The following is a 27,508-nucleotide window of genomic DNA, read 5'->3' on the forward strand; positions in this document are numbered from 1 at the left end:
AAACTTCTAAGTGCCTGTATGTTCTATGTGCTTGTATATTAAACCTGAATTATTTTTGATTTGTTTTTTATATAGACAAATGGTTGTAGTCAGATTTCCTTCACTCTCTGGATTGATTAACAATCCTTTGTTACTTCCTGGATTGAATCTGGTACCTGCTATTTCAGATGATGGGGAGCAAAGGAATTATTTTTCATTTCCTTCTGTTTCTAATGGACAGTGCAGTTCCCCTGGTAAGTCACAACAGTCATATTAAAAAATAGTTGTATGTCTCCTATCATGTTTTCATTTTGATATATTTTGGTATCTCTGAATATTCAGTATACTTTTCTGTGCATTTTCCTTTCTCCTCATTTCTTATAACAGTTGTGTTGTCTCTTGAATTAATTTATACTGGCAATAAGTAGAGATTACCTGACTAACAGGAATAAAATTGACTTGGGCAAAGGTGATAATGTGAAAATGTGGAAATCAGTAGCATTGCATCATGCATTACTTTTAATCCACCTCAGTTATTTTCTACTAATTAGTGAGTCTTTATTCTTTAACTTATCTTTACATGTTGATCTCAGGTCACAGGCCTTGCAGTTGTTTGCTTCTGACTTAAATATCCAATGACTCAGCCATTCCTCAGATCATAGTTTGCGTTGCAGTCATATCTCTAAAAATTTTAAATCAATGTAATTAAGCTATATGGGCAGTCAATGGTAGAGTGGCTAGTTTTCCCTGGCCTAAGGGATTATTTTACCAAGATATTTAGTAAAATCACAATAATACAAAACCCAAGAATGCAGGCAATTTATTACTTGAACCTGACTAGCTCTACTATCATTTCAACTCCACTTTGGAAATAAAATACAATAAGATTTTTGAGCAAGCTGTATTATATAAGGAACATTCACAATTTTTTGTCAGGGCCTTGGACATCTTCAGTTATAAGTGACAAAACTTTAATTGAGTTTTAATTCTAATCTATAATTTCTCCTTCACTTTAGTAGATTCTAGAAGTGATCTTCCTGAGCATTCACCACCTGTTGCTGTTCCTTTGCTAGAAATGGGTTTTTCCTTGAGGCACATTTGCAAAGCAGTTGATGCTTCAGGTACAGCCAATCAGTTTGAGATGGTGATACTATTGATGATTTTACACATTTGTATTGGTGGTAAATAAACCTTCTAAAGTAATGTGCATTTATTATTCTTGCATATTCAGTAATTCTTCACCCTTATATTGATCACATTTTATTATGCATTATTTTTGACATAACTATAAATTTCAAATATTATTTAATCCCAGAAAAACAGTGCTAGCAGTACAGCAGTAAAAACTTCTATTGGTATTCTGCACTCGCAGTTGATGAAAAAGAATAGATATATCAATATGCATTATATCTTGTGTAGCTATATTTCTACATAGTGTTGTCAGGTTTTCATACTTAGTTTAGTATATATGTTCCTCAAGGATGGTATGACATTTATTTACCTCTCTTCAGTATAAAAAGATCTGCTAAAGGAAAATAAATTGAGGAACAAAGAATAAGAATTTAGTAAAAAGGGTTGATTTTAAGTGATGGTTAAAGAGACTGAACGGGAATTTCCAGACGGGGTCTAAAATGGTAAAACTATAACTGTCAATGGTGGAGGAACAAAAGGAGGGATATACTGTACAAAAGAGAAAGATCAAGTGAACAGAGATTATGTTGGTCTGTATGTTATTTGAGAAAAATAAGGTTATGGAAGCACAAAAGTTAGAGTTAAGTTTTTTTTTCCCAGTGAGTGATAGTTGCATGGAAGATGCTGCCAGGGGTAAGGTAGGGGCCGATATATTAAGAACATTTAAGCGACTCTTGACATCAATGAAAGAAAAATCAAGGTCTATTTGAGATAGAAGGGTTAGGTTAATCTTGTTGTTGTTGAATGTCGACCCTATGAATAGTGTAGTTGTCCATATGGAGTTCGTGGCAAGATATGGAAGTAGATTGCTAGGCCTTTCTTCCACACACACACACACACACTACTGCTGCCCAGGTTGGAACCCAGCCGGATTCAAACTCGGGACCATTCACCTCGAAGTCCAGTGCTGATGTCACTACACCACTGGCCAGTCCAGGTTGATCTTAGAATAGTTTAAAAGGCCGGCATGACATCCTGGGTCGAAGGGCTTGTATTATGCAGTACTGTTCTATGGTCTGAGTTTATTTAAACATGAGAAAGAGAGCTTTTATTTTTGGTATTGACACAGAGGAGTCAGTAAGTATGACGGGTCATGAGTGCACTTCACAGAGCTGGATTCTGACTGACAGTAGAGTTTTGAATAAACTTAAGCAGGTTAGAGGACAAAAGAACCAGCAAAACATTTGTTTATTTTGGGACTTAAAACATGAATGAGATTTCAGTGAAATTAATGTGGAAAAGAGAAACAGGCAGGTGCCAGAAGGTGGATTATGAGGAAAGAAAGGGGAACATTTGTAGATAGCTCTGTTTAGGATCAAAAGTATAAAAAAGTTAGGATAATGTCATTTGGCCTATAATGGCCAAGGAAAAGGTTAGAATTCAGGTAATGTCAGTGCAGAGCTTGTTTTTTTTCTTGTGTTCTGCAATGGAATTGTTTCTAAAATAAATAAAATGTTTCAGGAAATTAGAACTAGAAGGCATAACCTTGAGACAAAAGACAAATATATGGAAGAATTTCTTCTATCGGAGTGAAGGTTTGGGAACTTCTGCCTAAGGAAATGTGTCATTAAGTATATTCCAGGATGAGGGAGATGTCTTGGCTATTCCGAAATCCAGTGAACTGAGCTAATATTCTCAAAATGCAACAATTACTTCTCTTGCTGATCCCTACCATGCCCCTCTCAACCCTCGAAGTGATGGAGTGATGAGCAAACTGCTGGAGAAATTTGTAATATTGGCTGAGAGTTGCAGCCTGAGTACCAGAGCTGGGTTCTTCCAGCAGTTTTTGTTTTGCTTCGTTCCCCAGAATCTACAGTCTCTTGTATCTCCAGGGTGGGAATGGGGTTGAATGTAGTGCTGAATAGAATACAGAGGTTGAAGGAAAGAAGAGAAAAGTAGAGATTATCATATCTATCAGCGGTGTACTTGGCAGTGCAGATGCAAGTACAGAATAAAGGCATGTCACCATTTGGCAGGCACTGAATCATGTAGGATAGTGGGGATACAAAGCACCAGGCTACTCTATAACGGATCAGTGGGACACAAGTTCATGGAGGAATTAAGGAACCCCACCAAATCACAGACATCTGGTGAGGCAACAAAGGCGAGGTGGACTTAAACATCAACCTAGCCTAATGATTCCACTTCTCCAATCCTCTGAGTTTAATTTTTGTATCAAGGCTAGATGGTTCATAAGTTCTTAACAGTCAGGCCAGAAGTTACAGTAAGCTTATTTTTTACTAGACTGGAAATATGAATGCAGTAAAGATTCAGACATGTATGCTATTCATCTGAATCACTATCTGTGCTAATAGTGGGCCTTTTTAACCAGTGTGCATAGATTTAAGTGATCTTTGTTGATTCCCTTTTCTACAGGAGTTTCTGGAGATGCAGACCCACAATCAATTGAGCAATTAGCCAGCTGGATGCTAGAACATCCACTCGCAGAAGAACAAGAACTAATTGTCTATTCCTCAGCAAATACTGGCAATGATTTGAACGCACCTGTGGAGTCTGAGGTTATAGTGCACAATGAATTAACTACGCCCGAGTCTCCTGACACTGTCAACAGGGAAGATGTAGTTGAAGGGTAAGCATCAATGTTTAAAAGTTGGTATTTGAGCAAATATCAGCCCCAGCCACTTGTTCAAATATTGTTCAAAGTTCGAAGTAAATTTGCTATCAAAGTACATGCCTGAGATTCATTTTCTTGTGGGCATACTCAATAAATCCAAGAACCACATTAGAATCACTGTAAAACCGCACCCAACAGGATGGACAAACAGCATGTAAAAGACACCAAATTCTGCAAATACAAAAGAAGAAAAAAATAATAAGACAAACATTACTGTACAAAAGTCTTAGGCACATATGTGATGCCTAAGAGTGCCTAGGGCTTGTGCACAGTACTGTATTTGTCTAGGTGGATTGGAGAACTAGTTTGTAAATCTGGTGGGAGCAAAGAATATTGGGAAAGGCATGAGTGGAGCACCATGGGAAGGGTGTGGGACAGGTAGCAGAGAAAGAGTGCCAAGGTGGTGGGTAGCATGACTGTAGACACACCCAGCCCTGAGACTCAAGGAAAGGTCATTTGATTCCAAACAATTGGTTTATTGACCATTACAGAATATCTCTGGTGCTTCTCGCTTTCTTCCATTTCCCTTCCCCTTTTCCCAAACATGTTTTGTATCTCCCTGCCCTCTTCCTATTCTCAGTGTACAATAGAGACCCATATCAGAGTTGGGTTGATCATCACTTACATATGTCATGACCCTCTCCAGCTCTGACCCCCCCCCCCCCCACCCCCATGAGGACTGGCTCATGAACCAGTTTTCTCTTCCTCATTTTATTATGATAAAATAAAACTTTCCATTTAACAATTTGAAATTAACAGTTAAAACAGTTTAGGTTGCAAGCAAAGGTAAAGGAATAAAGAAAAATGTATAAGAAAAACTTGAGTTACGTTAGTAAACTAAACCATCAATCCTTTTTACCACAACAACACACTCAAAATGCTGGTGCAACACAGCAGGCCAGGCAGCATCTATAGGGAGAAGCGCTGTTCCCAGAGGAAATTCAACTACCAACAAGAATACTGAAATATTTGGGTTAATTCTTTTTAAAATGTTACTGCATGAATTACCCTGTAAAATTAAAATGCAAAAGCAAGATAACTTGTAAATGACAAATGCCTGGAAAAATGTTCTAAAGGGTAGGAGAGTAAAACTGAAGTAGGGATGTCCTTTAGAATCTGACACCTTATAATTTATACCTAAGTGGACTAGAATATTAAAAAAATCTTACTAAACATATATACTTAGTCTTTTTTTAAAACTAAATCAATGGCAAAAACTTTTCTGTGTGAATTGCAGGCCTTCTGCAGTGATGCACACTGGATTGTAAAACAGCAAACAAACAATTAGTTGTCACTAAGCTATTTCTGTTTATCCTCTGGATAATTGTTTACTTAAAGTTTAAAATAAAAGTTTCTTTCCAAGTGATCACATTTCGATTTCCTTATGCAAAAACTTATTAGTAAATCAACATATTTAGCCACTTTTGTGATTAACTTCTGTGTATGTCAAATATACTTTGATGTGATGATTAGGTATATTTTAAAAAAATTTAAATTAACTTTATTTGGCACATGCGTTTGCATCAAATCAAATCAGCGAGGATTGTGCTGAGCAGCCTGCAAGAGTTGCCATGCTTACGAAGCCAGCGTAGTATATTCACAACTTACTAACCTTAACTCATATGGAATGTGGGAGGAAACCCACACAGTTACAGGGAATTGAACCCCGATTGGTGAGCACCACTGCTAACTGCTATGTTACCATGCCATTCAAATTGATAGCAAACAAAAATAATGCCAACATTAGAGACAAAATAGATAGTTTAAAATTTACAAAGGAAGTTGATAGGCTTTGCAGTTAGGGAATCACATGACACATATTTAAAGTTGCATAGGTGGGATCAAAAAAGATGACATAGATGTCCAACATGTGGAACACAAAGGTTTACGAGTAGTAATCAGCACATCAGTAGCGTCCACATTGTGAGCAAAGTTAAGTTTTTAAAAATGTAGGAATATATAAAAGAGTAAAACACATTTACACTGTCAGACTAAAACTTTGCAAAAACAATTGGTTTAGATTTTAAACATAAGATTCTGCAGATGCTAGTGCAACCCACACAAAATGCTGGAGGAACTCAGCAATTCAGGCAGCATCTGTGGAAATGAATAAACAGTCAATGTTTTGGGCTGAGACCTTCTTCAGTTTAGATTTTGTTAGTCACTATACCAAAGTGCAATCAGCTTTAGTTAGAAACAGTGTTTAGCAAACAGGGTTCCAGATATAAAGGAGATAAATTGTGAGGAAGAAATAAGGAAATGTAAGCCAACTGGAGGTTTTGGGAGCATCATATAGGTGTTAAGTAGATAAATGAAGTAAATTCAACGAAGTACAGGAATGTAACTGAAATGTTTGCCTTTTAATACTTGAATAATTTTAAGCAAGGTAACCAGCATTGAACTTCAATAATTTGGAATAGTATCATGTACCAGCTTAGACATAAATAGGGATAATGGCTTTCACTTATGTGATTTTTTTTTTGGAGACATAGACTATAAGACCATAAGAGAGAAGCAGAATTAAGCCATTCAAATCATGAGGTGTGTTCCACCATTCCATCATGGCTGATTTATTGTCCTTCTCAACCTCATTCTCCTACCTTTTCCCTGTAACCTTGGACATCCTAAATAATCAAGAACCTGTCAACCTCTGCCTTCCAAGATTCGATGAGATCCCCTTTCAGTCTTTGAAACACCAGCAAGTACAGGCCCAGAACCATCAAATGCTCCTCGTATGTTAACCTTTCATTGTTGTGATTATTCTATTGCCACACATCTTTTCTTAGGTAAGGGGCCCAAAACTGTTCACAAAGTTCCACGTGTGGTCTGACCGATGCCTTATAAAACCTTAGCATTTCATCCATGCCTTTGTATGCTAGGCCCCTCAAAATGAATGCTAATATTGCATTTGCCTTCCTTACCACCAACTCAGCCTGCAAGTTAACCCTTTGCAATTAAGAGCCAATTGTCCTTTCTTCATATGATCCTTAAATCATTTTTCTTAAGTAAACTTTCCAAATTAGAGAAATTTGAAGGCTACAAAAGGTACTAATAGTTTATACCAATACAGAAGTTGCTGTTTTAATGTCACAAAGTTTATTTATTGACTTTATGTTTCAAACCTGTCTCTCTTCACATTTAACTCCCTATCATCATCAAACAGAAATACTGATGGTTTGGATCAGATAGAAAGGGGAAACTTTATTGATGTGCATCTGACTAGAAATAGGCCTCCACCAGCTCGAAGACACAGAACAAGCCAAGGACAGCGACCCACTTTCAGGAGAGCTGGTAAGATTTGTTTATCAAAACAAGTAGTGTAACTTGTGATTCTACTGTTGTTTTTGTTATTATAATTGGAAGTCTGTGTATCTAATTTCAAAAGTGCAAAGACTGCCTACAACGCAACAAGTTGAGTAATAGCAGATAATCACTTTAAATGCAGAAATTCATGGTTTTGATCAAAGATTTTCATCCTGGAATTTGGTTTTTAACTATAGACTGGATGATTAGATTGAAGTTCTGTCTAACAGAGCAAGTAGAACTACCTCTCTAAAGGGAATATTCCATGGTGGTCAGCAGAAACACAAACATAAATGAGGAAGAGAATTAGGGTTAGGGTTAGGAAGAGAATAAACATAAAGATGTTAATTTAATGAAAATGTTAAATAAGAAGTAAAGAACTTGAGGCAATGGATTTAGGGAGGAATTTACAAAGAACGTAAAAAATGTTATGAGGAAGCAATCTTTCCAAGAGTTGCACCAGTTCTCTACATAGGTACCAAATTTCATCGATACTTTGACTAGGATTCTAAGAAGTAAATTAATTTCTGCACAAGTTCTTTCAGACAAAATATCAATTGGTTGTGCATTAATGTTCTGTTCCAATATGGTTGGTTGATGTTTGGGGAATTAAATTTTATATATATCATTAATTAATCCTACAATGACTTGACTAATATAAAATTCTTGATAAGCAAATGTATCAAATATTTATGTCTTATAAAGGATCCAGATCTCCTCCAATAGCGCGGTCATCACTACGAAGGGAGCCTGAAAGTGCAAGATGGCAGGAAACTGATGCGATGTCTGATCGCAATCTGGATGGAGAGTTGGAGCTCTGTTTTTCTGAGGATCCACTATCTGAAGGTTCTGTTGATGATATGTTTCCATCTGAATGTGGTACTGAAAATGAAGCACAAGGCATTTGGTTATCTGAGATGATGGATTGGCCAAACATGGTAAAATTACAATACTTTTATTATGAAGTTTAATTCTCGTTCCTTTCGAATAACTAGTCAGGATATCTGTATCCATTGTTACACATAAAGAACATCTTTACTGCTATCCATGCAATTAAAAAAAGGAAAATCGTGTTTTTTGTTTTGTACATGAAAAGGACGGATAATTCCAAGTGCTGGTTATATGAAGTTTATCTAAGAAGGATCTACTGTATTGCAGCTCTTTATTGGTGATCCTTTGTCTTCCTTCTTTGTTTGGATTACAGAATTAGATTAATTAATTACAGAATCCAGCCTTTTTTTTTCTCTTAGACTTTTATCTTAAACATCATATTTTCTTTCTTGACCTGTTTCTTATTTCTCTTGACTTTCATTATGAGAGTCAGATTTATATTTTAAAAATGCATTTTCCAGGCTGACTGTTGTTTCTTTCCCCTTCTCGTTGAAAGAATGTCCACATTGGCAGATCAAGCAACAATTTCTCCAATTAGGAAGCTGCCTACTGAATCTTACTTATTAGCAGCTCAAAGTCATTTTTCTGTGGTTCAGAGAAATGTAATTTACTGCAATGCAGAGTAGTGTTTAAATAGTATGCTGTCAAGAGTTCCCATGAACATGTGATGTTCATTATTGGCTATAAGATATCGCCTAATTTATTACCTAGCAATTCAGCAGATCAGAAGGTCCACAGCTCTATTGTTCAACTGTTAAGTTAGCTGGTCCTTACCGGAAAATATAAATATTAGCCAAGGAAAGATTACAGTCAATCTACATTACCCTTCATTGTCGTGGCTGCTTATGTATAGTGCCTACATGTGGTAAGTGTTATTTTAGCAGTACTAGCTAGCTTTCATTGACACTGCACAGTGGATTTCTTCACTATCATTATTAAAAACTATGACCAAACTAATTAATGATCTCTTCTTCTTTCTTTTTCAATCTTTTTATTAATTTTTATTAAAAAAAACATAACATAGTATTATATTAAATAGGTTATGAATACATTAGACTTAGAATTAAATTAGTAACAAGATAACAATATCTTATTAAGCTATCAGGAAAAAAAGATCGTGCAATAATCAATCTAATCTATATTGATTATACATGAAAAAGATTAAAAATAATCATCAAAAGAAAAAAAAGTATAAAATACAAGAAAAAATGTATATTTAAGGAAATAAAAAAAAATAAACCTAAACTAACATGGGCAATAATAATAGTTTATATGTATATGATAGTGTCAAAAACTCCGGAACTCCATACCAGAACAAGAATAAAAAGAGTAAAGGTCTGGAAGAAGCCAAATTAATTCATATGAAAGTGTCGAATGAACGGTCCCCAAGTTTCTTCAAATTTAATTGATGAATCAAAAACAGTACTTCTAATTATTTCTAAACTTAAACAAGAAATAGTTTGAGAGAACCACTGAAATGTGGTAGGAGGATTTACTTCTTTCCAATTTTGTAATATAGATCTCCTGGCCATTAATGTTACAAAGGCAATCATTCGTCTAATTGAAGGGGAGAATCGACTATCATCTTCATTTGGTATACCAAAAATTGCAGTGATAAAATGAGATTGTAAATCAATATTCCAAATTGAGGAAATGGTAGCAAATATGTCCTTCCAATAATTATGTAAGGTAGGACATGACCAAAACATGTGGGTCAATGAAGCCACATCTAAATGACATCTGTCACATTGAGGATTAACATGAGAATAAAACCGAGCAAGCTTATCTTTAGACATATGAGCTCTATGTACGACCTTAAATTGTATTAGAGCATGTTTAGCACATATAGAAGAAGAATTAACCAATTGTAAAATTTTTTCCCATTTTTCCGTTGAAATATTGAATGATCTCTTAAAGTTTTCTGTTTGGTGTCTTCTTATAAAACAAAATACAGTAAAATACCGTTAAGTTATGTGGATGTTTATTCCATGTTTTTTTTTAATTACTGTGTTATTTCTGTATAAAATGACTGGAATTGTTTGGGGGCATTTTATTAGTAATATTTCCTAAATTAAGTGTAAATTTGTATTGAAATTTCTACACAAAAATGGAATACATTAAAACATTTTCATAGAATTTCTTTATTTTATTTTAAAGAAGTTCATGTTGCTTTGTGCATTCAATTAGTGTCAGGATAGCTCAGAGGCAGAGGAAGTTGTGATTTGTGAACTGTGTGATACTCGTACAATGCAATTCAACAATCACATGAAACAGCATCACCCCGGTTGTGGAGAGAGTGCAGGCCACATGGGATACCGAAGTAATGGAGACTACGTTGATGGTTGGTTTGGGGGAGAGTGTGGCACAGGGAGCCCATACTATCTGATGTGCAACAGTTGCCATGGAAAATACTTGGCTGAGAAACCAAGACACAAGCAAACCAAATCAAGTCGGTGAGTATTATTTAAAAAAAAAACGATTCTAATTTTTTTTTTGAGTTCTTTAAATTGTTTAACCCAGTTAACAGGAGCATAAAAGACAGCATTCTAAACCTTACAGAAGTCAGTATTATTGTCATAATTGATTAAAAACATCAGAAATGAAAAATGAGTTCTTGAATTAACTATTAACATTTTGTAGAGATCTTTGTAAGTTGCAAAATACTAGAATAAAGTGTGACTATTTTTATATTTTAAAAATTGTTATCGTTAGGTGACTGATCAGCAACTTTGTCTGATGTTGTTATCAGAATAAATAATTCATTGAATCTGTTCGTTACTAATGAGTTTACCTAGAGAAAGTGCTGTAGGTTTCAAAGTGACAAAGTAAAGTCTTTTTGCAACAAAGAGTGTAGTCTGCTTGAACAAGTGTTAGTTAAATATGTAATTGATATTCTGTATGTAAAGGGTACAGCAAGGCATTTGATAAGGTACCCCATGCAAGGCTTATTGAGAAAGTACAGAGACATGGGATCCAAGGGGATGTTGCTCTGTGGATCCAGAACTGGTTTGTCCACAGAAGTCAAAGAGTGGTTGTAGACAGGTCATATTCTGCATGGAGGTTGGTTGCCAGTGGAGTGCTTCAGGGATCTGTTCTGGGACTCTTACTCTTCATGATTTTTATAAATGACCTGGATGAGGAAGTGGAGGGATGAGTTAGTAAGTTTGCTGATGACACAAAGGTTGGAGGTGTTGTGGATAGTGTGGAGGGCTGTCAGAGGTTACAGCGGGACATTGATAGGATGCAAAACTGGGCTGAGAAGTGGCAGATGGAGTTCAACCCAGATAAGTGTGAAGTGGTTCATTTTGGTAGATCAAATTCGATGGCCGAATATAGTATTAATGATAAGACTCTTGACAGTGTCGAGGATCGGAGGGATCTTGGGGTCCGAGTCCATAGGACACTCAAAGCAGCTGCACAGGTTGACTCTGTGGTTAAGAAGACATCCGGTGTATTGGCCTTCATCAATCATGGAATTGAATTTAGGAGCCGAGAGATAATGTTGCAGCTATATAGCACCCTGGTCAGACCTCAATTGGAGAACTGTGCTCAGTTCTGGTTGCCTCACTACAGGAAGAATGTGGAAGTCATAGACAGGGTGCAGAGGAGATTTACAAGGATGTTTCCTGGATTGGTGAGCATGCCTTATGAGAACAGGTCGAGTGAACTTGGCCTTTTCTCCTTGGAGCGAAGGAGGATGAGAGGTGACCTGATAAAGATGATGATGATGATGAGAGGTATTGATCGTGTGGATGGTCAGAGTCTTTTTCCCAGGGATGAAATGGTTGCCATGAGAGGACACAGGTTCAAGGTCCTGGGGAGTAGGTACAGAGGAGATGTCGGGTAAGTTTTTTACTCAGGGAGTGGTGAGTGCGTGGAATGGGCTGCCGGTGACGGTGGTGGTGGTGGAGGCAGATACGATAGGGTCTTTTAAGAGACTTTTGGATAGGTACATTGAGCTTAGTAAAATAGAGGGCTATAGGTAAGCCTAGTCAATTCTAAGGTAGGGACGTATTCGGAACATCTTTGTGGGCCGAAGGGCCTGTACTGTGCTGTAGGTTTTCTATGTTTCTAGTATTATTTCAGAGTTCCCTGAGACCACTGCACAGTGAAATGTGAAGCATCTCTACCAAAATGATAATGAATTTGCTGTGGTTATACAAATATCTCAATTAAAAAAAATAGATTGATAAATTGGTTTATTATTGTCACAGCTATGAAGGTGTAGTGAAAAACTTGTTTTGCATACCATTCATACAGATCAATTCATTACAACTGTACATGAGGCAATACAGCTTAAGGTAAAATAATAACAGATTGCAGAATTAAATGTTTACAGACTTAAATGTATATCCAGGGAGACATTAAGGTGCAAGGTCATTACAAGGTAGATTCTGAGGTCAAGCATCCATCTTATTGTACTAGGTGACAGTTCAATAGTCTTAGAACAGTGGTAGACAATTGTCCTTGTGCTTCGTGGTATGTGCTTTCAGGCTGTTTTTATCTTCTGCCAAATGAGAGAAGAGAGAATGTCTGGGCTGGGTGGGGTCTTTGATTATGCTGGCTGCTTTACTGAGGCAACAAGAAGAGTCCAAAGAGTCTGTGATGTACTGAGCTGTGTACACCATTCTGCGGTTTCTTGCAGTCGTGAGCAGAACAGTACCACGCTGTGATGCATCTGGATAGGATGCAATCTATGGTGCAGTAATAAAAATCGGAGAACGTCAAAGGGAGCAATGCCACTTGATTTTTTAGCCTACTGAGGAAGTGGAGGTACTGGTGAGCTGTCTCGGTCATGGTGTCTATGTGGTTCAGCCAGGAAAGGCCATCTGTGATGTGCAGTTCCAGGAACCTGAAGCTGTCAACCAGAATCTGGTCAAGCAGTTGCAAGTATTCAGGGATTAGAGTGGGGGGGGGGGGGGGCGCTGAGGACACGGCTGTGTGGGGCGCCAGTGTTTCAGCTAACCGCGGTGGAGATGTTGCTGCTTATCCTTACTGATTACAGTCTTTTGGTCAGGAAGTCAAGGATTTAGTTGCAAAGAGAGATGTTGAGTTCCACATTTAGGAATTTGGAAATGATTTTTTTTTGGAATTAGGATATTTAAGGTGGAGCTGTTGTCAGTAAACAATAGTTTAACACTGTTGTCTTTATGATGCATCAAAGGTGAGAGTAGGGCCAGGAATTTAACATCTGCCATTGAGCTGTTTTAGCAGTAGGCAAATTGCATTGGGTTGAGGTAGTCTGGGAGTTAAAGCCAACTACCAGTCTCTCAAAGCACTTCATGATGATGGATGTCAAAGCCACCCCTGGACAGTACTTAAGCATCACAGAAAATAGATGCAAGAGTAAGCCATTCACCTCCTCATACTTAATGTTCTATTCAGTGGCATCATTTTTGACCTTTCACCTCAGCACCTCTCTCCTAAAATAATCCCATGTATCAAATATCTAAACAAAATTATTGATCTGTGTCTTTATTATACTTGCTACTAAAACCTGAACAGCCTTATGAGAACAGTTCCAAAGATTCACTACTTTCTACGTGAGAATATTTCTTCTCATCTGACCTGAATTTTGCTTTGATTAGTATATTTGAAAGACTAATAGTTTTTTTTAATAATGAAGTAGTGCCAGGTCTGTATGGATAGAAGCTCTACTAGCAGTTCCTTTTCTGTAGTTCTACTTTTAAACCGTCATTGCTACTTGCCTGTTCTACTGAAAATTATATTTTGTTCATAAGCAAGGATGTTGAGTGTGAAGTCAGAATATCAAACTAATGAAGATCAAAAAATAAAAATACAAAATGCTGGCAGAACTCAGCAGGCCAGACAGCATCTATGGGAGGAGGTAGTGATGACATTTCAGGCCGAAACCCTTCATCCGGAGTTCTGCCAGCATTTTGTGTTTTTATTTATTTCCAGCATCTGCAGATTCACTCGTGTGCCTTTGAAGATCAAAAAAATAGAAGTTTGAATCTTTCCAGCATTTTCTATTCATCATTCTCGATTATTTTAATTACACTTTGTCCTAGTGGAATTTGATTAAAATCTAAACTATTAGAAATATGTGCAGTGCTTTTTGTGCATTAGTCTGCTTACTGCTTGACTTTGGATTGATATTAATTAGCCTGTAGAAGTTGTTGTCATTACCTTTAGTTGGAACAGCTGTTGAAAGCACTAAACTCAAATGAAGTAATCTATACTTCCCTGAAAAAAGTTTTAAGTTAGTATTTATGCATCTTATTCTGATACATACATTCTCTTTAAAAACAAAATTGTATTAATCTGGATAAATTCTGCAGTAGTTCAATTTTTTCATGAAATATGAAATTTCCTACAGTGTGAGCAGTTCCACAAAGGCACTTTAAGAGACATTTACCAGAAATGATGTAGTAGAAATAGAATAATGGTTAGTAATTAGTATTCCCTATTTATTTTGTAAAGGATTTTATAAATTGCATTTTCATTAAGAGCCTTCTCAGAGGCTATATTCAGCCCATTGAATCTATGCTAGCTCTCAGATTAATCCTCTCATTTCCATTGTCCCATTTATTTCAATGCAGTCTATTATCCCCACACATGCCCATCAATTGTCTCCTCCTCCCACCCTTGATTCTCCTACTAATTTACTTTAGTCAATTCATCTGCTGTAATGTCTGTGATGTATGTGAGTGAGTGATACTGGAGCACCTGGGAGAGACTCATATGGTCACAAAGAGAATGTGCCAACTTCACACAAACAGTACCAGAGATCAGGGTTGAACTTTAATCGCTGCAGCTATGAGCCAGCAGAGATAATCACTGCGTTCCTGTGCCACCCTTTTTAAAACTACTAGAATTGAAGTAAATAATAATTTTAATGTTTTATAAGTAAATTACACTAAGCATATGAATGTGGAAGGATTAAAAAAAAACAAAATAATTTATAAAAGCACTTAACTGGTGTGTCCTTTCAAAATCAGATTTAATATCTCTGACATATGCCATGCAATGTATTGCTTTGAGCAGCAATGCAGTGCAAACATATAAAAATCAAATGATTACAAAAATAATAAATAATGCAAAAGTGGAATATTAAGGTCGTGTTCATAGGTTCATTGACCATTCTGAAATCTGATGGCAGAGGGGGAGAAACTGTTCTTAAATCATTAAGTGTGTGTCTTCAAGTTCCTATAACTCCTCCCTGATGATGGTCACAAGAAGACCATGGTGAGGGTCTTTAACAATGAACACCTGAAATTCCCTTTGAGCTCATTGGGGCATCAGACCTATGCTTGATTGAGGTTGAGGATCAGAGAGGCAGTTTTCCTTCCCCTCCCCCTCACGCCACCAACCATTCCTCTGAGTAATGCTGGGAAATCGCAGCAAGCAGATCTCTGCCACTGAGCTTCATACCGCATCCAACGGAGCAGCTGATTGGTGTGACTCTACCAGTAGTCAGTCATAAAGTCTTCAACTTTGTTGAAGAGGTTGAATTATTGGAATTGGTGACTAGCCAAAAAGCATCATCTAAGATACTTTGTAGTACTTCTGTATTCATTTAAAGTAATTGTGACAGAAAGAAATATTCACTGAAGTCATACATTGCTCTTTGAATATTCATGAAACATGTATAACCAAATATAATCAAGTTCCTAACATGTTTTCATTTCCTCCTTTCATCCCTATCCCCACACCAGCAGAGCAAAAGGATTAGCGCCTGACTTAATCAACAAGAATGAAAATACGCATGAAGGTATGTAGAACACTGAAGAATTGACTGCATGTATTTATAAGCAAAAATAAAAAGAATAAAATAAGTCCTCTTCATCTCAGTTCTGACTGTCTTGCCTATTGTACAAGTTGATTAGGGAGTTAACATTGGCATGTGCTAAAGGTAATGCAGTCGTTATGGGAGATTTCAACATGCAGGTGAACTGGGAGAATCAGGTAGGTGCTGGACCCCAGGATAGGGAGTTTGTGGAGAGTCTAAGGGATGTATTTTTGGAACAGCTTGTGCTTGAGCCAACCAGGAACGAGGCTATTTTGGACTTGGTGATGTGTAATGAAGAATTGTTAAGTGATCTTGAAGTAAAGGAGCCATTAGGAAGTAGTGATCATAACATGATAAGTTTTTATCTACAATTTGAGAGGGATAAGGGCAGATCAGAGGTGTCAGTGTTGCAATTAAATAAAGGAGACTACGGAGCCATGAGGGAAGAGCTGGCCAAAGTTAAATGGGCGGATGCCCTGGCAGGAAAGACAGTAGATCAGCAGTGGCAGATATTCTTGGGCATAATACAAAAGATGCAAAAGCAGTTCATTCCAATGAGAAGGAAAGATTCAAAGAGGGGGAAGGGGCCACAGTGGTTGACAAAGGAAGTCAGAGATTGTATAGCATTAAAGAAAAAGAAGTATGACAGGGCTAAGATGAGTGGGAATACAGATGATTGGGAAAGTTTTAAGGAACAGCAGATCTTAACTAAAAAAGCAATACGGAGAGAAAAAATCAGGTATGAGCTCAGTCTAGCCAGGAATATAAAAGGGGATAGCAAAAGCTTTTTTAGCTATGTGAAGAGAAAGAAGATAGTTAAGAACAATGTTGGCCCCTTGAAGAATGAATTGGAAGAAATTGTTATGGGAAACAGGGAAATGGCAACAGAATTTAATGCGTACTTTAGATCTGTCTTCACCAGGGAGGACACAAGCAATCTCCCAGATGTATGGATGGGCCAGGGTCATAAGATATCAGAGGAATTGAGACAGATTGACATTAGGAAAGAAACTGTGATGAGCAGACTGGTAGGACTGAAGGCTAATAAATCCCCGGGTCCAGATGGTCTGCATCCAAGGGTTCTAAAAGAGGTGGCTCAGGAAATTGCAGATGCATTGGTAATCATTTTCCAATGTTCCTTAGATTCAGGATCAGTTCCTGAAGATTGGAGAGTGGCTAATGTTATCCCACTTTTCAAGAAGGGAGGGAAGGAGAAAACGGAGAACTATCGCCCTGTTAGCCGAACGTCAGTCGTGGGGAAGATGCTTGAGTCCATTATTAAGGACGAAATAGTGGCACGTCTTGATGGCAGAAATAGGATTAGGCCGAGCCAGCATGGATTTACCAAGGGCAAATCATGCTTGACTAATCTGTTGGAGTTTTTTGAGGGTGTAACAAGGATGTTAGACGAGGGTAAGCCAGTGGATGTTGTGTACCTAGATTTTCAGAAGGCATTCGATAAGGTGCCACATAGGAGATTGGTGAGTAAAATCAGAGCTCATGGCATTGGGGGCAGGGTTTCAACATGGATAGAAAACTGGTTGGCAGATAGAAAGCAAAGGGTAGCAGTGAATGGGTGTTTCTCGGACTGGCTGGAGGTGACTAGTGGGGTACCTCAGGGCTCTGTATTGGGACCACAGCTCTTTACGAGTTATGTCAATGATTTAGATGAGGGCATTGAAAACTATATCAGCAAGTTTGCTGACGATACTAAACTGGGTGGCAGTGTGACATGCGAAGAGGACGTTAGGAGAATACAGGGAGACTTGGATAGGCTGGGTGAGTGGGCAGATACTTGGCAGATGTCATTCAATGTGAATAAATGTGAAGTTATCCACTTTGGAAGCAGGAACAAGAGGGCAGAGTATTGTCTGAACGGTGTAGAGTTAGGTAAGGGAGAAATGCAAAGAGACCTAGGAGTCCTAGTTCACCAGTCAATGAAGGTGAATGAGCAGGTGCAACAGGCAGTGAAGAGGGCAAATGGAATGTTGGCCTTTGTTACAAGGGGAATTGAGTACAAGAGCAAGGATGTCCTTTTGCATTTGTACAGGGCCCTGGTGAGATCACACCTGGAATATTGTGTACAGTTTTGGTCTCTAGGTAGGACATTCTGGCAATTGAGGAAGTGCAGCGTAGATTCACTAGGTTGATTCCTGGGATGGCAGGGCTGTCTTATGCAGAGAGATTGGAGAGATTGGGCTTGTACACGCTGGAATTGAGGAGATTGAGAGGGGATCTGATTGAAACGTTTAAGATAATTAAAGGATTTGATAGGATTGAGGAAGGAAATATGTTCCAGATGTTGGGAGAGTCCCGTACCAGAGGGCATGGATTGAGAATAAGAGGTCAGTTATTTAAAACAGAGTTGAGGAAGAGCTTCTTCTCCCAGAGAGTTGTGGAGGTGTGGAATTCACTGCCTCGGAAGACGGTGGAGGCCAATTCTCTGGATGCTTTCAAGAAGAAGCTGGATAGATATCTGATGGATAGGGGAATCAAGGGATATGGGGACAAGGCAGGGACTGGGTATTGATAGTGAATGATCAGCCATGATCTCAGAATGGCGGTGCAGACTTGAGGGGCCGAATGGTCTACTTCTGCACCTATTGTCTATTGTCTATTGTATTGTCTTTTCTATACTCAATTATTACTGAACCTGTGGTAACAACTGTATGTTACTCAATGCATTGTTGAAAGGTTGTGTTTTAGGAATGCTTTCTTTCACATAAGGCATTTAGGTTTTAATTAGAGGTAATTATTTCAGTTTCTTGGAGATTATGAGACTCAGAGTTATACGGCATGGAAATATGTAGTCCACATCACGTCTCATTTGCCTGCAGAATCTTAGCAAGTCAGGCAGCATCTATTGAAGGGAATAATCGGTCAACCATTCCTATTTACCCATTTCATTTCACCTTCCCATTCCCATTCTGACACATCTGTCCATGGCCTCCTCTTCTGCCACAAAGAAGTCACCTCATATTCTGTCTAGGTAGCTTCCAAGCTGATGGCGTGAACATCAATTTCTCTAACGTCCAACAATTTCTCTCACTCTTCCCCCCTCCCCTCTCTCCACTCCCCCTTCCCTTTCCATTCCCCATTCTAGTTCCCTTCTCCCTCCTTTTTCAATGGTCTATTGTCCTCTCCTGTCAGATTCCATCTTCAGCTCCTTTCTTCTTCCAACAAACCTCTCCAGCTTCTTACTTCATACCCCTCCTTTATCCACCCACCTTCCTCTTCACCTAATTTCACCTATCACCTGCCAGCTTTTACCCCCCCCCCCCCACTCCTCTTCCAACACCTTATTCTGTCTTCTGCCCCCTTTCTTTCCATGATGAGGGTCTCAGCCCGAAACTACGACTGTTTATTCCTCTCTGTAGATGCAGCCTCATATGCTGATTTGCACCAGCATTTTTTGTATGTTGTTTGAGATATCCAGCATCTACAGAATCTCGTGTGTTTCATTTGTCTGGGTTTTAGAGCTTTACAATGCATGTAATTGTTAAATGTGTTTTTAACATTTGTAATTGCCTATACAATTTCCTGTGGCAGTTCCTTCCATATACCTACCACCCAATGTGTTGTAAAAGTTGTCTCTCAGGTGCTGCTGACAAATGCCTGCTTCTTTTTTCTGACCAAAACCTCAATATCACTTGTCAACCAGATTTTCCTAATCCTGTCAAACTTACCCTTCACTCTAACTACAATGTGTCACCCTATAACTCTCCTATCTCACTTCTTAAAATCTCCCCACCTGCAAGACAACTCTTTACCTGCATATACTTTCTCCCAGTAAATTTTTTGCAAGTTACTTGTGTCTTCAAAATTTTAGGACTTTAACTTGTGGACCAGTCATATATTTTTACACAATTATTTTAAATTAGTGGAATTATGTTACTGATCCCAATGTGCTCCCTCACTGACACTTCAGTCACTTGCTCTGCCTGAGTTCCAAATCAGAGTCCTCAAGATGGTGCTTCTAAATAGAAGTACCATCCTGAGGATACAAAGGACATTTTTAGGACATTCAATATATTGCAGATCATTGCTGAGTGCTGAGCACGATTTCTGAGCTGATGTATCACTTAGACCATAAGACAAAGGAGCAGAACTGGGCCATTCAGCCCATCGAGTCTGTTCATGGCTGATCCTGGATCCCACTCCTGCCTTCTCACCATATCCTTTGATGTCCTGACTGATCTGGAAATGATCAACTTCCACCTTAAATATATGCACAGACTTGCCTCCACCACAGTCTGTGGCAGAACATTCCACGACTCTTTGGCTAAAAAAAAAATTCCTCCTTACCTCCGCTGTAAGGGTTATCCCTCAATTTTGAGACTGTGCCCTCTAGTTCTACATACCCACACCATAGGAAACATCCTGTCCTCGATCTTATCTAGACCTGTCAACATTCGGTAGGTTTCAATGAGATCCTGTCACATTCTTTTAAATTCCAATGAGTACAGGCCCAAAGCTGCCAAATGCTCCTCATCTGTTAACCCCTTCATTCCCAGAATCATCCTAGTGAGTTTCCTCCGGACTATCTCCAATGACGACGCATCCTTTCTGAGATATGGGGCCCAAAACCTTTGACAATGCTCCAAGTGTGGCCTGTCTGGTGTCTTATAAAGCCTTAGCATTATCTCCTTGCTTTTATATTCTATTCCCCTTGAAATAAATGGCAATATTGCATTTGCCTTCTTTACCACAGACTCACCCTGTAAATTAACCTCCTTGAAGTCTTGCATGAGGACTCCCAAGACCTTTTGCACCTCTGACATTTGAACCTTCTCCCCACTTGGAGAATATTCTGCACTATTGTTCCTTTTACCAAGATGCATTATCATACAATTCCCAATATTGTATTCCATCTGCCACTTCATTGCCCATTCTTTCAATTTGTCTAAGTTCTGTTGCAATCACGTTGCTTCCTCAATACTACCTACCCCTCCACTTATCTTTGTATCTTCTGTAAACTTTGCCACAAAGCCATCAATTCCATTATCTATATCATTGACAAACAATATGAAAAGCAGCGGTCCCAATACTGAACCCTGAGGAACACCACTGGTTACCTGCAGCCAACCAGAAAAGGCTCTTTTTATTCCCACTTGCTGCCTCCCTACTGTCAGCCATTCCACTACCCATGCCAGTACCTTTCTTGTAATGTCATAGGATTTTATCCTGTTAAGCAACCTCATGTGTGACTCCTTATCAAATGCCTTCTGAAAATCCAAGTAAATGACATCCACTGACTCTCCTTTGTCCATCCTGTTTGTTACTTCCTCAAAAAAGTTTAACAAATTTGTCAGGCAAGATTTCCCTTTACAGAAGCCATACTGACTTTGACTTACTTTATCATTAGTTTCCAAGTACCTAAAAACCTCATCCTTAATAATAGAGTCCAACACTTTCCCAGCCACTGAGGTTAGACTAACTGGCCTATAATTTCCTTTCTTATGCCTTCTTCCCTTCTTAAGGAGTGGAATAACAATTGTAATATTCCAATTCTCCAGAACCATGCCAGAATCAAGTGATTCTTGAAAGATCATGACCAGTGCATCCATTATCTCTTCAGCAATCTCTGTCAGGGCTCTGGGATGTAGTCCATCTGGCCCAGGTGACATCCACGTTAAGACCTTTGAGCTTGCTTAGAACTTTTTCTTTTAATAACAATGGCACTCGCTCCTGCTCCCTGACACTCACAGACCTCTGGCACACTGCTAGTGTCTTCCACAGTGAAGAGAAATGCAAAGTACCCATTAGGGTCATCTGCCATTTCTTTGTCCCCCATTACTACCTCACCAGCTTCATTTTCCAGTGGTCCAATATCAACTCTCACCTCCCTTTCACTCTTTATTTAACTGAAAAAGCTTTTGGTATCCTGCTTTATATTATTGGCTAGTCTGCTCACATATTTCATCTTTTCCCTTCTTATATCTTTTTTAGTTGCCTTTTGTTGGATTTTATAAGCTTCCTGATCATCCAGCTTCCCACTTACTTTTGCTACCTTGTATGTCCTTTCCTTGGCTTTTATGTAGTACTTAACTTCCTTTGTCAGCCATGGTTGCCTATCTCTGCCACTTGAGAACTTCTTCCTCTGTGGGACATACCTATCCTGCAGCTTGTGTACTATTCCCAGAAACTTCAACCATCCCTGTACTGCCGTCATTCCTGCCAGTGTCCTCCTCCAGTTCACCTGGGCAAGCTCCTCTCTCATGCCTCTGTAATTCCCTTTATTCCATTGTGATATTGATACATGTGACTTGTGCTTCTTCCTCTCAAGTTGTAGTATGAATATTAGCATATTCTCACCCTGCTCTGCTGGGTAAGAAGCTGACAGTGATGCAGGTGGATGCTTCCCTGGTGTCATGGATTATTGATTACCTGACTGGCAGACCACAGTACGTGCGCTTGCAACACTGTGTGTCAGACAGAGTGGTCAGCAGCACTGGGGCTCCACAGGGGACTGTCCTGTCTCCCTTTCTCTTCACCATCTACACCTCGGACTTCAACTACTGCACAGAGTGTTGCCATCTTCAGAAGTTTTCTGATAACTCTGCCATAGTTGGATGCATCAGCAAGGGAGATGAGGCGGAGTACAAGGCTACGGTGGGAAACTTTGTCACATGGTGCAAGCAGAATCATCTGCAGCTTAATGTGAAAAAGACTAAGGAGCTGGTGGTGGACCTGAGGAGGGCTAAGGCACCAGTGACCCCTGTTTCCATCCAAAGGGTCAGTGTAGACATAGTAGAGGATTACAAATAACTGGGGATACAAATGGACAATAAACTGGACTGGTCAAAGAGCACTGAGGTTATCTACAAAAAGGATCAGAGCCGTCTCTATTTCCTGAGGAGACTGAGGTCCTTTAACATCTGCCGGACGATGCTGAGGATGTTCTACAAGGCTGTGGTGGCCAGTGCTATCATATTTGCAGTTGTGTGCTGGGGCAGCAGGCTGAGGGTAGTAGACACCAACAGAATCAACAAGCTCATTCGTAAGGCCAGTGATGTTGTGGGGGTGGAACTGGACTCTCTGACAGTGGTGTCTGAAAAGAGGATGCTGTCCAAGTTGCATGCCATCTTGGAAAATGACTCCCTTCCACCGAGATGTAACACTGAGCGTCATAGGAAGTCATTCCTACCTGTGGCCGTCAAACTTTACAACTCCTCCCTCAGAGTGTCAGACACCCTGAGCCAATAGGCTGGTCCTGGTCTTATTTCCACTTGGCATGATTAACTTCTTATTATTTAATTATTTATGGTTTTATATTGCTATATTTCTTCACTATTCTTGGTTGGTGCAGCTGTAACGAAACCCAATTTCCCTCGGGATCAATGAAGTATGTCTGTCTGTCTATATTATGATCACTACCTCTTAAGGCTTCCCTTACGTTAAGATAACCCAACACCCTATCTAAGATAGCCTTTCCCTGAGTAGGCTCAAGCACAATCTGCTCTAAAAAGCCATCTCATAGGCATTCAACGAACTCCCTCTCTTATGATCCGACACCAACCTGATTTTCCCAATCCCCTTGCATATTGAAGTCCCCCATTACAATTGTGTCATTACCCTTCTAGCTCCCTTTGCAATCTCAACCCCATATCTTGGCACTATTTGCAGGTCTATATATGATCCCATAATTTGTTTTTTTTTACCCTTGCAAGTTCTTAACTTCACCACAAAGATTCAACATGCTCTGACCCTATATCACCTCTTTGTAAAGATGTAATTCCATTTCTTACCAACAGAGCCACACCACCACCTATGGCTTCCTGCCTGTCCTTTTGATACAAAGTATATCTTTTGATAGCCTTCTTACAGCCACGAATCAGTGATGCCCAATCTCTAATTGCACCAGGAGTTCATCCACCTTATTCAGAATGCAACATGCATTTAAATACAGCACCTTCAGTCCTGCATTCTTTGACCTTTTGAATTTTGCCTCTGTGATACAATTTAACTCTTTACTTTATCTGCATTTGTACCCAATCATTGGCTTGTCTTTCCTTACCTTCATGTTACTCCCAGCAACTCTATTAGATCTGCCTGCAAGAATATTGGTTGCCCTCGGATGCAAGTGCAATCCATTCCTTTGTAAAAGTTCCACCTGTCACAGAAGCAGTCCCAATTATCCAGAAATCTGAATCCCACACATTTATCTGCCACCTCATTCTGTTCCTGTCCTCACTGTTGTGTGGCACAGGCAACAATCCTAAGATTACTACCTTTGAGGTCCTGCTTCTCAGCTTCCTTCCAAACTCTTTATATTTTTTGAAGTCCTCCTCCCTTTTTCTTCCTATGTCGTCAGTACCAATATGTACCACAATTTCTGGCTGCTCACCCTCTCTTTTCAGGATATTCTGGAAGTGTCCAGAAACTTCCAGAAACAGTGCACCTGGGAGGCAGGGTTCCGTGTTTCTTTTTTGCTTCCACAGAATTGTTTATCTGACCCCTGACTACAGAGTCCCCTATTACTGCTGCCATCCTCTTCAGTTCCCTACCCTTCTGAGCCACAGGGCCAGACTCAGTGCAAGAGGCACGGCCGCTGTTCCTTCCCCCAGTAGGTCGTTCCTCTCCCCCCCTCACCCCCAACAGTACTCAAAATGGAGTAGTTATTGTTGAGGGGGATGGCCACAGGGGTGCTCTCCACTATCTGATGCTCCCCCTTCCCTCTCCTGACAGTCACTCATTTATCTGTCTCCTATAGCTTTGGGGTGACTACGTCCTTGTAACTCCTGTCTGTCACCTCTTCACTGTCCCTAACAAGCCGAAGGTTATTGATCTGAAGCTCCAGTTCCCTAACGCGGTGTCTAAGGAGCTGCATCTCGATGCACTTGGCACATATGTGGCCATTGGGTAGCCTGGGAGTCTCCTGGAAATTCTACATCTGACACCCAGAACAGAACATTGGCTCTGTAGACATACCCCCTATTCTGACAAGATTTAAATAAGGAATTAACTTACCTACCTACTTTTTCTCACTGAAGCCTCCGACTACTCTGACAATAACCACTCTCATGATGACCACTCTTCTAGGCAGTTACTCTCTTTTATAGATACTGGATTTCCCGTAAAAAAAACCTTTGTCAAACCTGCACGGGAACGCTCCTGTTGCACCTGCACAGTACTCCAAACAAGGACTTATTTGCTTTACTGTCAAGAAACAAATGTGCAAATGGGTTTCCAATATATATTCTAGCTATTATTAATTAACACATTGATGTATAAGACTTGGGCATTCATTTCTCTTTTTCAGAGGACTGGGATATATTAGATGTTGAAAGAAAGGAGCAACTTACAGGACTGGAAGATTTTGCTTCATTAGCTGGGCCACTTGGTTTAAATGATAGCAAATTGATTCCAGATCCGGTCCAATTTCCAGAACAGGATCCTCTTGGAGCTTCAGTTATGACTGATAATACAGAAGAGGCACTTCTAAAGAAAGGTAATAGAAACTATTTTAATATATCTAAGATACATTTGCCAGTGTCCTTGTGAAGGTCTTAGAGTACAGAAGCACAGTTGCAGCTGCTTATAAATTGCTACGGGTAGTTTAGAAACTTACAAACTCCCTCAATGAAATGCAGTATATACTTGTGGGAAGGCAGGGAGACCTGCAAGAAGTGCATCCAGCTGCAGCTTCTAACAATCTGTGATAAGGAGTTGGAACTGGAACTGGATGAACTCAGGATCATGTGGGAAGCTAAAGCGGTAATGGATAGGACATATAGAGAGCCAATTACACCCAAGGTGCAGGACTCAGGAAACTGGATTACAGTCAGGAAGGGGAAAGGGGTTAAGGAGCCAATGCAGAGAGTCCCAGTGGCCACCCCCTCAACAACAGGTATATCACTTTGGATACTGTTTTGGGGGTGGGGGCAGTGTGAATGATCTAGAAGAGGTAAGTCACTGCAGCTGGGTCTCTGGCACTGAGTCTGCTCAGTGACTCGGAAGAAAGGGGAAGGGAGAAGAGGCACACTGTGGTGATAGGCGATTCATTATTTTGGGGAATGAAAAGGTGGTCCTTTGGACAAGAACGAGGTATGGTGCCTCCTGAGTGACAGGACCCGGGACATCTCAGATCAAGTCCTCAGCATTCTCAAATGGGAGGGTGAACAGCCAGATGTCCTGGTCCACATATGTACCAATGACATGGCTAAGACCTGTGATGAGGTTCTGCAAAGGGAGTTGGGTGCTAAGTTATAAGGCAGGACTTCCAGGGTTTTGATCTCAGTATTGCTTCCTGGTGCCACGTGCTAGTGAGGCCAGAACTAAAAAGATTATGCAGTTTAATACATGGTTAAGGAGTTGATGTAGGGGGAAAGGTATAAGATTTTTGGATTATTGGGCTCTCTTCCAGGGAAGGTGGGACCTTTAAAGAAGAGACTATCCTAGCAGGAAGGTTTGCTAATGCTGGATGGTGAGGTTTAAACTAGAGTTGCAGAGAGATGGAATTCAGAGTGCCAGAACAGTTAGTGAAGAGGCTGCAGGGATAGATGTTGGTAAGACCTCAGACAAAGTCAAGAATCAAAGGATTGAGCAAAGTGTGACTAGTGTCCTAAGCTGTTCATACTTAAATGCAGGAAGTATCATAGGAAAGGCGGATGAGCTCCAAGCATGGATCAACACCTGGAATTATGACATTGCAGCCATTCGTGAGACTTGATTGAAGGAGGGGCAGGCTTGGCAGCTCTATATTCCAGGGTTCTAATGTTTTAGACATGACAGATTGGGAGGGATTAAAGGAGGAGGGGTGGCATTACTAGTCAAGGAAAATGTCATGGCAATGCTCAGTTAGGACAGACTGGAGAACTCATCTGGTGAGGTATTATAGTTGGAACTGAAAATAAGGAAGTGTACTAATGAAGGGTCTCGGCCCAAAAGGTCAACTGAATTCTATCAATGCTGTGACAGGAGATGTACCAGAGGATTGGAGAGTAGCTGTTGTTCTGCTGTTTAAAAAAGGCTCTCAACATAAACCAGGAAATTACAGGTCATGAGTCTGACGCCAACTGTGGGAAAGTTATTGAAAGGTGTTCTAAAGGGGCAGATAAATAAGTATTTGGATGCACAGGGACTGATTAGGAATAGTCAGCATGGCTTGGTGTGTGGTAGGTCATGCATAACCAATCTTAGAGTTTTTCAGGGAAGTTAGCAGGAAAGTGAATGAAGGCATGGCAGTGGATATTGTCTACATGGATTTTATTTTACATGTATTTGACAAGGTCCCACATAGGAGGTTGGTCAAGAAGATTCAGTTGCTTGGCATTCAAGATGAGGCAGTAAATTGATTGAACGTTAGCTTTGTGGGAGAAGCCAGAGAGTTGTAATCGGTTGTTGTCTTGCTGACTCGAGACCTGTGACTAGTGGTGTGCCACAGGGATCAGTGCTGGGTCCTTTGTTGTCTGTTAATGATCAGGATGATAATGTGGTTAACTGGATAAGCAAATTTGAAGACAACATCAAGACTGGAGGTGTAGTGTACAGCGAGGAAGGCTATCGTATTGCAAAGGGATCTGCATCAGCTGGAAAAATGGTAGATGGAATTTAATGCAGACAAGTGTGAGGTTTTGTACTTCAGTAGGACTAACCAAAGTAGATTTTGCACAGTGAATGGGAGGCCACTGAAGGGTATGGTGGAACAAAGGGATCTGGGAATACAGGTCCATAATTCATTGAAAGTGGTGTCACAGGTAGATAGAACCATAAAGAAAGCTTTTGGTACATTGGCCTTCATAAATCAATGTATT

The 27,508-nt window shown here is 39.7% G+C and overlaps 1 protein-coding gene across 1 annotated transcript in view; it reads left to right on the plus strand.

The window, feature by feature from the left end:
* The window catches only part of LOC132404918 (probable E3 ubiquitin-protein ligase HERC1), a 279,423-nt gene that overhangs the window by 150,712 nt on the left and 101,203 nt on the right, over positions 1-27,508 (plus strand). Inside the window, exons 40-47 of the mRNA XM_059989522.1 lie at positions 76-233; positions 996-1,100; positions 3,547-3,760; positions 6,969-7,096; positions 7,814-8,046; positions 10,187-10,452; positions 15,679-15,734; positions 25,015-25,203. Of these exons, the coding sequence (XP_059845505.1) occupies positions 76-233; positions 996-1,100; positions 3,547-3,760; positions 6,969-7,096; positions 7,814-8,046; positions 10,187-10,452; positions 15,679-15,734; positions 25,015-25,203 (1,349 nt within the window). The remainder of the gene's footprint in view (positions 1-75; positions 234-995; positions 1,101-3,546; positions 3,761-6,968; positions 7,097-7,813; positions 8,047-10,186; positions 10,453-15,678; positions 15,735-25,014; positions 25,204-27,508) is intronic.

The sequence above is a fragment of the Hypanus sabinus genome, chromosome 14, assembly GCF_030144855.1.
Source record: "Hypanus sabinus isolate sHypSab1 chromosome 14, sHypSab1.hap1, whole genome shotgun sequence".
Classification (NCBI taxonomy): domain Eukaryota; kingdom Metazoa; phylum Chordata; class Chondrichthyes; order Myliobatiformes; family Dasyatidae; genus Hypanus; species Hypanus sabinus.